Raw genomic sequence first — 13236 nt, forward strand, 5'->3', positions numbered from 1 at the left:
CGTACATTCCAGAGTTACTGGTCACATACAGTCGATCACATATAGTGGACGGTCCGCAGTAGTCACAGGTGAAAGCACGTGCAGCACCTCACAGACCTCTCCCTACTGTCTTTCCTCTGCCAACGGGTCATCCGTATTCACAGGACTTTGTTCTCTAGACATGTTCAGAACGGAAAATATTTGTTTCGTTTTGATTCGCCATTTATTTTGTTTAGTTAAATTCGTTCCATTTATTCGTTTTCAAATTCGATTAAAATTTTCCAAAATCCAATAGGCATTTATTCTATTCGAAACTCAAATTTCTGAAGCCGATTATATTCTTTATATTTTATTCTATTCTATTAATTTTTTCTATTCTTTTATTTTCTATTCTAAGCCATTCTATTCTATTCAAATTTATTTTATTTGAAATTTGAATTTCGGAAGATGGTTATATTCTTTCTATTTCATTCTATTGATTTTTTTTCAATTCTTTTCTTTTTATTTCTATTCTATTCTATTAAAATTAAAATGTATTCTGTTTGAAATTATTTATTTCGAAAGATGGTTATAGTCTTTCTATTTTATTGTTTTTTTTTTCTATTCTATTATTTTCTATTCTGTTCTATTGCTTTATTTTCTATTCTATTTTATTCCATTCTATTCATATTCAAATTAATTCTATTTGAAATTCATATTTCAGAAAATGGTTATTTATATTTTATTCCATTTTTTTGTTTTTTTTTTTCTATTCTATTATTTTCTGTTCTGTTCTATTGCTTCATTTTCTATTCTATTTTATTCCATTCTATTCCTTTTAAATTCATTTTTTTCTATTCTTGTCTATTTTTGTTTCTATTCTATTCCGTTCTTTTCTATTCCTTTTTGTTTTCTATTATATTTTATTATATTCTGTTCTGTTTTGCTCTATTCAATTATTTTCTATTCTTTCCTATTCAATTCCTTTATTTTTTATTCATTTTTTTTATATTCTGGTTTTCAAATTTGAATCGAAAAAATAAATAAATAAATAAATAAATATATATATATATATATATATATATATATATATATATATATATATATATATATATATATATATATATATATGAGTGTATTTCCTAAACACCACAAAAAGTTCACTTTGCTCCAAATGATGATATACTGTTAGCCTCCTTGTAATAAAGTTACATTAAAAATAAAAAGAGTACACAAATAAATTATGGTAACAAAATAAATGTAAGAAAAACTAAAAGCACCCGTCACTCCCAAAAAAAATTGCAATTGCCATATTTTTCTTCTACTGAGCCTATAACCGAAGAATGCGCTATAGAGGGCGAAATATAAAAATATAATGTAGGATGCAGTTATTATAACCACCACAAGATGGTGATATCACTTAAAACGAGTGGCCCGCTTACGCAGGAAGTGATGTAAGTAAGGACAGGAAGTGACTTAAAATAGGAACAGGAAATGATGTAGGACAAAAAAATGGCGTTTTAGAAGGTAATTTAGAGGAAGTTTTGGGAGAGAGAAGAACGATGACGAGAGGAGACATCACTGGATTACACAGAGGAGGTAATAAGATATTATTTTATATTTACACCCAGTAATCCCCCGTCATGTCCGTCCTCTTCCTCCATAGTCACTGTGATGTCTTTTATCTCCAACATCCACTACTACAGACATATCACATCCTGTATATTGGAGTTATTTTATAATATGTGTCCAGATACATCCTAAATATAAAACCATTTATCCAACTGTCCATCCAGTGCCTCTGGTTTATAGACCGGATACATCCTAAATATAGAGCCATTTATCCAACTGTCCATCCAGAGCCTCTGGTTTATAGACCAGATACATCCTAAATATAGAGCCATTTATCCAACTGTCCATCCAGAGCCTCTGGTTTATAGACCGGATACATCCTAAATATAGAGCCAATCATCCAACTATGCAGAGCCTCTGGTTTATAGACCAAATACATCTCTAATATCGAAAGTCAGGTCTATGATTTATTAATAGAGATAGGAGTGATGTCATATGACCTCAGAGGTGAGGAGGATTCTGGGAACCTACTTAGTGATAATTTAATTGTATACAGGATTAATGAAGTAGTGAAGAAAACATTTGAGCAATTGAAAAACAGCTGTCAATTCCATGATCCATCTTCAGAAGGACACAAGGATCTCTACAAGGACGTCATGATGGACAATCAGCCGCCCCTCACATCACCGGGTAAGAGGAGACTTTATTGTAAAGGAGAGAGCAGTACGGAGGCTCCACCTAGATCCCCCATCATCTAATAAACACATAGAAACAATGTATTCAGTCAGTGTGTGTGTTTCCTACAGATGGATCCAGTAATGGGAACCCACCAGAGAGATGTCCCCATCCTCTGTATTCCACACAGGAAGGTCACACCATCCCTCACCATCATCAGGTAGGTGGAGTTGGAGCATCTGTGACTTAAAAATTATTCCAAACTTTATGAGATCATCAACTTTGAGGTCTCCATGTATTAGTGCTCATGTTTTGAGGATGGTAATTTTTATCATTTTGTGGTTTTAGGGTGATGAACTGGTTGATATAAAAGTTGAGGTGAAGAAGGAAGAAGAAGAGACGTATGTGATATGTGATCAGCAATCTGTGAAGGAGGATGAGGTTATGGATCCCATTAAAGAGGAGGATCCTTCTATGTATATCAGCTCAGGTAAATAATAATCAGAAAACTGATCACATTTTACTTCTACAGTTGTAGGCCACAAATGTCACTATAAACAAAAGCCATGCTTCTTTAGAACCAGTTACCACCGCAGTGCTGAATTCACAAGATCCACAGGCAGTTTAACTGGAAGCAAACACTTCCTATTGGTCCAACATTGCAAAGGTCTGTTTCCATTCTTTAGTACAGTGGTCTCCAAACTGCAGGCCCTGGGGTCGGTTGCAGCCCTTTGCTTGCCTTTATCCGGCCCTTGAGGCATTATTCCTGCCACTGACACCAACAATGGGGCATAATTCTTGCTACTGACAACAACAATGGGGCACTATTTCTTCCACTCGCCAATGATGGGGCATAATTCCTTCCACGGACAACAAAAATGGTGCACTAGTCATTCCACTGACACCAACTATTTATCCACCTAATATCAAAGATGGGGCATTGTTTATTCCCACTGGGCACAGTTCGGCACCTCTAAAGCCTGAAGGACAGTAAACTGCCCCTTCGATTAGAAAGTTTGGAGACCCCTGCTTTAATAATGTAATATTTCCAACAAAGACTTTGAAGGAAGATCCATCTCCATTCCTCAATATAACGTCATGTTCTCAACAAATGAGGAGGAGATACTGTACACCATATGAAAGGTCCATCTCCATTCCTCAATATAATGTCATGTTCTCAACAAATGAGGAGGAGATACTGTACACCATATGAAAGGTCCATCTCCATTCCTCAATATAACGTCATGTTCCCAACAAATGAGGAGGAGATACTGTACATCTTATGAAAGGTCCATCTCCATTCCTCAATATAACGTCATGTTCCCAACAAATGAGGAGGAGATACTGTACATCTTATGAAAGGTCCATCTCCATTCCTCAATATAACGTCATATTCCCACCAAATGAGGAGGAGATATTGTACACCATATGAAAGGTCCATCTCCATTCCTCAATATAACGTCATGTTCCCAACAAATGAGGTGGAGATACTGTACACCATATGAAAGGTCCATCTTCATTCCTCAATATAATGTCATGTTCCCAACAAATCAGGTGGAGCTACTGTACACCATATGAAAGGTTTGTTTCACCAAAACAATATCCTCAATGCACACATACTGTTGCCTAATACGGTTTGGGTGTAACATCTGGTCTGGTTTGTATTAATAGTTTCCTGTTAAGATTGTACCCAATTCAGTGTCAGAGCTCTGGGAAAGTTGTGAATGCTGAACTGATATATATGACTCCGGGAATACAAGGTGTATAAAACCAAAAATAACACATTTAAAAAATTCCTTCCAACAGATGGACAGTATTCTTCAAAGATCAACTCATGTGAGAGACTTCTTATTAAATCTCCAGTTTGCACTGCAGAAGACAGTGACGTGGCACAATCTCCTACAAAAGTAACACTTTACTGGTTGGTAAGACCAATGAATCGTTCTCATCCCGAAGCTTCTTCTGATCAATCCCATACTATGACTTCAGATGTCCATCTAAGATCAATGGATCCTTCTAATCCTGAGGAATCTTCTGATAAATCTCATACTATGACTTCAGATGTCCATCTAAGATCAATGGATCCTTCTAATCCTGAGGAACCTTCTGATAAATCCCATACTATGACTTCAGATGTCCATCTAAGTTCTCACAGTGCTGACAGATCAGCAGGTCCATCCAATCCCCAGAAATCCTCTTCAACCCACGAGGAAGCTCACACAGGAGGGAGCTCATTCCCATGTTTGGTGTGCGGGAAAACATTCACTCATGAAATAGCACTTCTTAACCACCAGAAATCTCACAAGGCTGAGCGTCCTTATTCATGTTCAGAGTGCGGGAAATGTTTTTCTACGAAACAAGGACTTCTTAGGCACCAGAGAATACACACAGGTAAGCGTCCCTTTTCCTGTTCGGAGTGCGGAAAGTGTTTTTATGAGAAACAACACCTTCTTATACACCAGAGAACTCATACAGGTGTACGTCCCTTTTCCTGTTCAGAGTGCGAAAAATGTTTTTATGAGAAACCGCACCTTCTAATACACCAGAGAGTTCATACAGGGGAGCGTCCTTTTTCCTGTTCACAATGCGAAAAATGTTTTTCCAATAAAGGATGCCTTCGTAAACACGAGAAACTTCATAAGGGTGAGCATTGCTTTTCCTGTTCAAAGTGCGGAAAGGGTTTTTCTGACCAAGGATCCTTGCGTGATCACCGGAAAATTCATGGTGCGAATCCCTTTTCCTGTACGGAGTGTGGACGTTTTTTTTCTAATAAAGTAAACCTTGTTGTACACCAGAGGATTCACACTGGCGAGCGTCCCTTTTGCTGTTTAGAGTGCGGAAAATGTTTTTCTGAAAAAGGAAGCCTTCATAAACACCAGAAAACTCATACGGGTGAGCGTCTCTTCATCTGTTCAAAGTGCGGGAAATCTCTTTCTAGTAAAGGAACCCTTCGTACACACCAGAGAATTCATACGGGTGAGCGTCCCTTTACCTGTTCGGAGTGCGGAAAATGTTTTTCTGACCAAGGAAACCTTCTGAAACACCAGAGAATTCATACGGGTGAGCGTCCCTTTTCCTGTTCGGAGTGCGGAAAAGGGTATTGTGACCGGACAAACCTTCGGAGACACCAAAAAAAAAACCACTGATGATGGTCCATATTTATGTTCGAAATGTGGAAAACATTTTTCCAAGAAAGAACCGCTTCTTATATACAGAGAATTCCCTTAGGTGAGCATCCTAGTTCATGTTGAGTGTGTGGGAAATGTTTAGACAAAAAAGAAGCCCTTATTATACACCAGGTGGATTAACGCTATCAGCAGTAAGCATGCTTGTCAGGTATTTGTTATTTTACTAGTAATAATTAAAAAAAATATGTATTACTCGTAAAAAGTCCAATGAGATTTGAAAACTTCAGCCACATGGCTAAAATGACCTTCTACTTGCATTAAAGCTGTGTGAATTCAGCCTCATATGTTGTGTTTCATTGTTCGGTTTTGTTTTCCATGCTATAGTTTCAAATTTATAAATAATAAAACTCTATCAATCTGTCGTTGATTTTTGCATTGTCCCAATTTGATGTGATGTATAATCTGTTTGTGCAATCATCAATGTTATCTAATAGGAGAATGGACCACAAGGCAGGGTGTCAAGACCTGGATCACCTACTGGTGGCACTGTGCTTTCCAGAGCGGAAGATTGTAGTTCCTTTGTCTACCAGCGGGTGTCTTCCAGCAGCCATCAGATCCCAGTAATCAGTTTCCACCTGATGCTGGCTGTTGGTAGGGTATTTACTGTAGGTCCTCCCATACTAGTGCCTCTCACTCCAGTATTTTGCTCTGCCACCAGAGACCACGTACCATAATGTCATGTTCCCAGAAAATGAGGTGGAGATACTGTACACCATATGAAAGGTCCATCTCCATTCCTTAATATAATGTCATGTTCCCAACAAATGAGGAGGAGATACTGTACACCATATGAAAGGTCCATCTCCATTCCTCAATATAATGTCATGTTCCCAACAAATGAGGAGGAGATACTGTACACCATATGAAAGGTCCATCTCTATTCCTCAATATAATGTCATGTTCCCACCAAATGAGGAGGAGATACTGTACCCCCTATGAAAGGTCCATCTCCATTCCTCAATATAACATCATGTTCCCAACAAATGAGGAGGAGATACTGTACACCATATGAAAGGTCCATCTCCATTCCTCAATATATTGTCATGTTCCCACCTTAATTTGCTGGGCATTCGGCAGGTGTTCGCCAGCCAAACGCCCTGAAATGCACTGCACGCTACACAGCGCATTCTAATCCCTAATTGGGCAAAGCTTTGCCCAATCAGGGTGCAGTGAATAGCCGGTTAAGGAGTGGGGTCGGGGAAGCCAGCTGTAGGATCCTTAACAACCGATGAATCATCAGCTGTCTATGTTCCCCATACTCATTCACATAAGGGGGGCTGAGATCTGGGGACCCCCTTGTTAAAGGAGGCTTCCAGATTCCGATGACCCCCACAACCACCGGTCAGGGTTGTGGGGATAAGTCTCTTGTCCCCATCAACATGAGGACAAGGTACTTTGGGGTGGGGGGGAGCAGAGTCCCCCTCTGCCCCAAAGCACCCACACCCCCATGTTGAGGGCACGTCCCCCCCTTTCCAGACCTGCCGGGCTGCATGCTCATATAAAGGTCTGGTATGGATTTTGGGGGGACCCCATACCAAAATTTAAAACAAAAACGGAGTGGGGTCCCCCCCAAAATCCATACCAGACCCTTATATGAGCCAGCCCCACTCCCTAACAAGCAGCTATTCACTGCGTCCTAAATGGGCAAAGCTTTGCACAATCAGGACTTAGAATGCACCGTGCAGTGTGCAGTACATTGCAGGGCGAACAGGCGATGTTTGGGCTAATCTTTTGCTTGGCCTGAACTATTCGCCCAACTCTATTCCTCAATATAACGTCATGTTCCCAACAAATGAGGAGGAGATACTGTACACCATATGAAAGGTCCATCTCCATTCCTCAATATAATGTCATGTTCCCAACAAATGAGGAGGAGATACTGTACACCATATGAAAGGTCCATCTCCATTCCTCAATATAATGTCATGTTCCCAATCAATGAGGAGAAGATACTGCACACCATATGAAAGGTCCATCTCCTTTCCTCAATATAACGTCATGTTACCAACAAATGAGGAGGAGATACTGCACACCATATGAAAGGTCCATCTCCATTCCTCAATATAAGGTCATGTTCCCAACAAATGAAGAGGAGATACTGTACACCATATAAAAGGTCCATCTCCATTCCTCAATATAACGTCATGTTCCCAACAAATGAGGAGGAGATACTGTACACCATATGAAAGGTCCATTTTCATTACTCATTATAATGTCATGTTCCCAACAAATGAGGTGGAGATACTGTACACCATATGAAAGGTCCATCTCCATTCCTCAATAAAACGTCATGTTCCCAACAAATGAGGAGGAGATACTGTACACCATATGAAAGGTCCATCTCCATTCCTCAATAAAACGTCATGTTCCCAACAAATGAGGAGGAGATACTGTACACCATATGAAAGGTCCATTTTCATTACTCATTATAATGTCATGTTCTCAACAAATGAGGTGAAAATACTGCTACCAAATTAGATTGCCTCTTTGAACGTGTCTGGTACATCCAAAAAGTGAAGAGGTTGAAACAAGCTCATGACTGCAGTAGCAGCAGCTGTGAGCTTTTTTATTTTTTGTGCCAGACTCTGGCTTTACTGTAGAACCACCCAATCACCTGACCCCTGCCATCCATTGCTCCTCTGTGCCTCCCCGGCTCTGGAGACCCAGGGACTACTACAAACAACTTTTGAATGGTGAGTGGGAAGAAGAGATGGAGGAACATCTATTTCCCGTTTTCTCCTCTCTAGAAGTGTGAACCGTAAACATGTTCCAGAACTCATCAAAATCCTGACAACAGTCTTATTGAGCACACTCCAGTGCTTGGTCTGCTGGAGCCGAGGGCAAGGGACACATTAGGGGCTCAAAAGACCCCTGCTGTCTCCAAAAGGAGATCCTGTCACCTGCCCAATCCTATCACATATGGGGGTTTGTTAGCTCCTTTGTATTAGCAATGCAGTTAAAAATAAAGTTAGAAATACACTTACAATTAGAAAAAAAAAACTTAAAAGGGTAAAAAATAAATATGATAACTTAAATAAATGTAAAAAATAAAAATTTAAATGCCCCCTTGTCACCCCGCCCACACAAGTAAACATCAAATGCGCATGTGTATGTGAACAGCAATTTCACCACACATGTTAGATATCATTACGAATCTTGGAGTGCGATTAATATTTCTGGGTCTCTCATTTGCTCTTAACACCAGAAATTTTGGATTCTTTTCTGTGTGTGCCCTTAAACTAATTTTAGTGTATTTATTTTTCTAAAAAAATTAGCTTGATAAACATCCGTCGTGCAACACAAAGAACTACAAATACCACCATTGTATTGTAGAGGGCCTCTGCTTTCAGAAAACATGTAAGACTCAGGGGGAATTCATATTTTATATTATTATTTTACATGATTTCATATTATTTTACATTTACATTATATATTTTTTTTCCTGCTGCAACTGGAGATTTTAAAATGTGCACGCAAATAAAAAAAATTAAAAAAATGCTCTAGAGCCAAAAAACACATCAGTAGCCTATAGAGCACATAAAAATAAAGATAAAATAATTATTAATGACGACGTGCCTGTCTCATAACGTATGAAATATGACCGAAGGATGAGCTACAGGGCAGAGGGCAAAATCTTACAACAAAATGTAGGATGCAGTTATTAATATCACCACGAGATGGCGATATCAATTACTGCGCGTAGAACGCTCAGACAGGAAGTGATGAAAATTAGGAACAGGAAGTGATGTAAGAAAAAGACAAGGAGTTCTGTAAGGTAAACAAATGAAGTTCTGGGAGAAAGAAGAACGAGGTGGAGAGGAGACATCGCTGGATTACACAGAGGAGGTAATCAGATATTATTTTATATTTACACCCAGTAACCCCCCCGTCATGTCCGTCCTCTTCCTCCATAGTCACTGTGATGTCTTTTATCTCCAACATCCACTACTACAGACATATCACATCCTGTATATTGGAGTTATTTTATAATATGTGCCCAGATACATCCTAAATATAGAACCATTTATCCAACTGTCCATCCAGAGCCTCTGGTTTATAGATCGGATACATCCTAAATATAGAACCTTTGATCCAACTGTCCATCCAGAGCCTCTGGTTTATAGACCGGATACATCCTAAATATAGAGCCATTTATCCAACTGTCCATCCAGAGCCTCTGGTTTATAGACCAGATACATCCTAAATATAGAACCATTTATCCAAATCACATGACCACATATATATAGACTGCTGTCAAGTGAATGAAAAGATATTACGGAAATTTTAGATGAATGCTCTGCACACAGCTATACAATGGAATTTTGGAATTCTTGCAATACGTATTTAAGCTGACCAACTGCAGCAAAGTAATCCCTCTCTGGCCAGTCCCGACTCTACACAAAATGCAAATACATGTCTGCTTACAGCATACTTTATTATAGTGACCATATGGGGCAGACAGACACAGTTGAAGGGTATTAAACCTGACCAGAGAGGTGAGGAGGATTCTGGGAGGTCACATGACATCACTCTTATCTCTATTAATAAAACACAGACCTGACCGGAGAGGTGAGGAGGATCCTGGGAATGTACTTAGTGATAATTTAATTGTGTACAGGATAAATGAAGTAGTGAAGAGGATATCTGAGCAGTTGAAAAACAAACTGCCAATTCTATGATCCGTCGTCAGAAGGACACAAGGATCTCTACAAGGACGTCATGATGGACAATCAGCCGCCCCTCACATCACCGGGTAAGAGGAGACTTTATTGTAAAGGAGAGAGCAGTACGGAGGGTCCACCTAGATCCCCCATCATCTGATAAACACATAGAAACAATGTATTCAGTCAGTGTGTGTGTTTCCTACAGATGGATCCAGTAATGGGAACCCACCAGAGAGATGTCCCCTTCCTCTGTATTCCACACAGGAAGGTCACGCCATCCCTCACCATCATCAGGTAGGTGGAGTTGCAGAATCTGCGGCTTTAAAATAATTCCAGACTGCATGAGATAATCATCTTTGAGGTCTCCGGATTTTTGTGCTTATGGTTTGAGGATGGTCATGTTTATAATTTTGTGGTTTTAGGGTGAAGAACTGATTGATATAAAAGCTGAGGTGAAGAAGGAAGAAGAAGAGACGTATGTGATGGGTGATCAGCAATGTATGAAGAAGGATGAGGTTATGAATCCCAATAAAGAGGAGGAATCTTCTCTGTATATCAGCTCAAGTGAGTAATGAGCAGAAACTGATTACATTTAATCTTTTCTGTTGAATTCCACTTATGTTGCTATAATCCAAAACTATGCTTCTTGAGAATCTGTTAGCACCCAAGTGCTGACTTAGCAGTATCCATAGACAGTTTAACTGAAAGCAAACACTTACTGCTGGACGAACATGACAAAGGTCCATTTCCATTCTTCAGTATAATGTGATATTTCCAAGAAAGAGTTTGAAGGAAGGTCCACCTCCATTCCTCACAATAACCAAGACATCAATGTCCTACACTATAACTCAGTGTGCCATGACAGGATTGCTTATTTTGTCCATTTTATTAAATGTTTTGTTCTTCTGCATTAGTTTTACAATTGTTTGCTAATTCATGAAAACCTCCATTTTATTCCTTGCATTATGATCCAAAAATGAGGTGGGGATATTGTACACCATCCTAGTCTCCTAGGAACCAATGATGCCTATGACCTGCCCAACGTGAAGTTGTCATTCAGTTGCATTAGCAATATCACCACCAACCAAATGACCAGAGCCAGAAAGCAGGCGAACAGTCCAAATCTGGCTGATTGCTTTGCTTATTTTGTAAACATCGAGAACTTTGTTGGAAACAAAGCCTGCATTGCCCCAAACTTGAACCTTCTCCCTATTGTACACCATATGAAAGGTTCTCCTCCATTCTGACACACAACCTCATGTTACCAACAGCTGTGGTGGAAGCACTGAGAGGCCCATCTCCATTCCTCAATATAATGTCATGTTCCAAACAAATGAGGAGAAGATACTGTACACCATATGAAAGCTCCATCTCCATTCCTCAATATAATGTCATGTTCCCAACAAATTAGGAGGAGATACTGTACACCATATGAAAGGTCCATCTCCATTCCTCAATATAATGTCATGTTCCCAACAAATGAGGAGGAGATACTGTACACCATATGAAAGGTCCATCTCCATTCCTCAATATAATGTCATATTCCCAACAAATGAGGAGGAGATACTGTACACCATATGAAAGGTCCATCTCCGTTCCTCAATATAATGTCATGTTCCCAACAAATGAGGAGAAGATACTGTACACCATATGAAAGGTCCACCTCCATTCCTCAATATGACATTTATTGGGATTTTATGTGATAGACCAACACAAAGTGGCACATAATTGTGAAGTGGAAGGAAAATGATAAATGGTTTTCAACATTTTTTACAAATAAATATGTGAAAAGTGTGGTGGGCATTTGTATTCAGCCCCCTTTACTCTGATACCCCTAACTAAAATCTAGTGGAACCAATTGCCTTCAGAAGTCACTTAATTTGAAATTAGAGTCCACCTGTGTGTCATTTAATCTCAGTATAAACACAGCTGTTCTGTGAAGCCCTCAGAGGTTTGTTAGAGAACCTTAGTGAACAAACAACATTATGAAGGCCAAGGAACACACCAGACAGGTCAGGGATAAAGTTGTGGAGAAGTTTAAAGCAGGATTAGGTTATAAAAAAATATCCCAAGCTTTGAACATCTCACGGAGCTCTGTTCAATCCATCATCGGAAAATGGAAAGAGTATGGCACAACTGCAAACCTACCAAGACATGGCCGTCCACCTAAACTGACCGGCCGGGCAAGGAGAGCATTCATCAGAGAAGAGCCAAGAGGTCCATGGTAACTCTGGAGGAGCTGCAGAGATCCACAGCTCAGGTGGGAGAATCTGTCCACAGGACAACTATTATTCGTGCTCTCCACAAATCTGCCCTTTATGGAAGAGTGACAAGAAGAAAGACATTGTTGAAAGAAAGACATAAGAAGTCCCATTTGCAGTTTGTGAGAAGCCATGTGGGGGACACAGTAAACATGTAGAAGAAGGTGCTCTGGTCAGATGAGACCAAAATTCAACTTTTCGGTCTGAAAGCAAAACGCTATGTGTGGAGGAAAACTAACACTGCACATCACCCTGAACACACCATTCCCACCGTGAAACATTGTGGTGGCAGGATCGTGTTGTGGGGATGCTTTTCTTCAGCAGGGACAGGAAAGCTGGTCAGAGTTGATGGGAAGATGGATGGAGCCAAATACAGGGCAATCTTAGAAGAAAACCTGTTAGAGTCTGCAAAAGACTTGAGACTGAGGCGGAGGTTCACCTTCCAGCAGGACAACGACCCGAAACATACAGCCAGAGCTACAATGGAATGGTTTACATCAAAGCATATTCATGTGTTAGAATGGCCCAGTCACAGTCCGGACCTAAATCATATTGAGAATCTGTGGCAAGACTTGAAAATTGCTGTTCACAGACGCTCTCCATCCAATCTGACAGAGCTTGAGCGATTTTGCAAAGAAGAATGGGCAAAAATGTCACTTTCGAGATGTGCAAAGCTGGTAGAGACATCCCCAAAAAGACTTGCAGCTGTAATTGCAGAGAAAGGAGGTTCTACAAAGTATTGGCTCCGGGGGGCGCCATACAAATGTACCACACACTTTTCACATATTTATTTGTAAAAAAATTTGAAAACCATTTATCATTTTCCTTCCACTTCACAATTATGTGCCACTCAGGGCCGGATTTGCCACAAGGCCACCGAGGCCAGGCCTCGGGGCGGCAGTGGTGTAGGGGCGGCGC

The 13236-nt window shown here is 39.9% G+C and overlaps 3 protein-coding genes across 5 annotated transcripts in view; all 3 read left to right on the forward strand.

Annotated features, from left to right (window-relative positions):
* LOC141104681 (uncharacterized) overlaps positions 1-13236 on the forward strand; it is a 122737-nt gene that overhangs the window by 65043 nt on the left and 44458 nt on the right. The gene's annotated exons all lie outside the window — the stretch shown is intronic.
* On the forward strand, positions 1423-5754 carry LOC141104715 (uncharacterized). 2 transcript variants are annotated; one of them, XM_073594411.1, is made up of 5 exons: positions 1425-1557; positions 2087-2220; positions 2337-2425; positions 2554-2695; positions 4012-5754. In XM_073594411.1, the coding sequence occupies exons 2-5, from the start codon at positions 2187-2189 to the stop codon at positions 5349-5351; spliced, it is 1605 nt and encodes a 534-aa protein (XP_073450512.1). In that variant the 5' UTR covers positions 1425-1557; positions 2087-2186; the 3' UTR covers positions 5352-5754. The 2 variants fall into 2 exon arrangements, with proteins under 2 accessions (XP_073450511.1, XP_073450512.1); XM_073594410.1 differs by lacking the exon at positions 2087-2220 and having other exon boundaries at positions 1423-1557.
* LOC141105443 (uncharacterized) overlaps positions 9085-13236 on the forward strand; it is a 32338-nt gene continuing 28186 nt past the window's right edge. Inside the window, exons 1-4 of the mRNA XM_073595298.1 lie at positions 9085-9239; positions 10012-10146; positions 10263-10351; positions 10480-10621. Coding sequence (XP_073451399.1) covers positions 10113-10146; positions 10263-10351; positions 10480-10621 — 265 coding nt within the window. The 5' untranslated portion in view covers positions 9085-9239; positions 10012-10112. The remainder of the gene's footprint in view (positions 9240-10011; positions 10147-10262; positions 10352-10479; positions 10622-13236) is intronic.

This window comes from Aquarana catesbeiana, linkage group LG08, assembly GCF_042186555.1.
Source record: "Aquarana catesbeiana isolate 2022-GZ linkage group LG08, ASM4218655v1, whole genome shotgun sequence".
NCBI classification, from domain to species: domain Eukaryota; kingdom Metazoa; phylum Chordata; class Amphibia; order Anura; family Ranidae; genus Aquarana; species Aquarana catesbeiana.

Coding starts and splice junctions, on each gene's coding strand:
- LOC141104715 (XM_073594410.1), top strand. CDS start 1,521: ATGACGAGAGGAGACATCACTGGATTACACAGAGGAG. Junction 1,558..2,336: donor CACTGGATTACACAGAGGAG/GTAATAAGATAT, acceptor TGTTTCCTACAG/ATGGATCCAGTAATGGGAAC. Junction 2,696..4,011: donor TTCTATGTATATCAGCTCAG/GTAAATAATAAT, acceptor TCCTTCCAACAG/ATGGACAGTATTCTTCAAAG.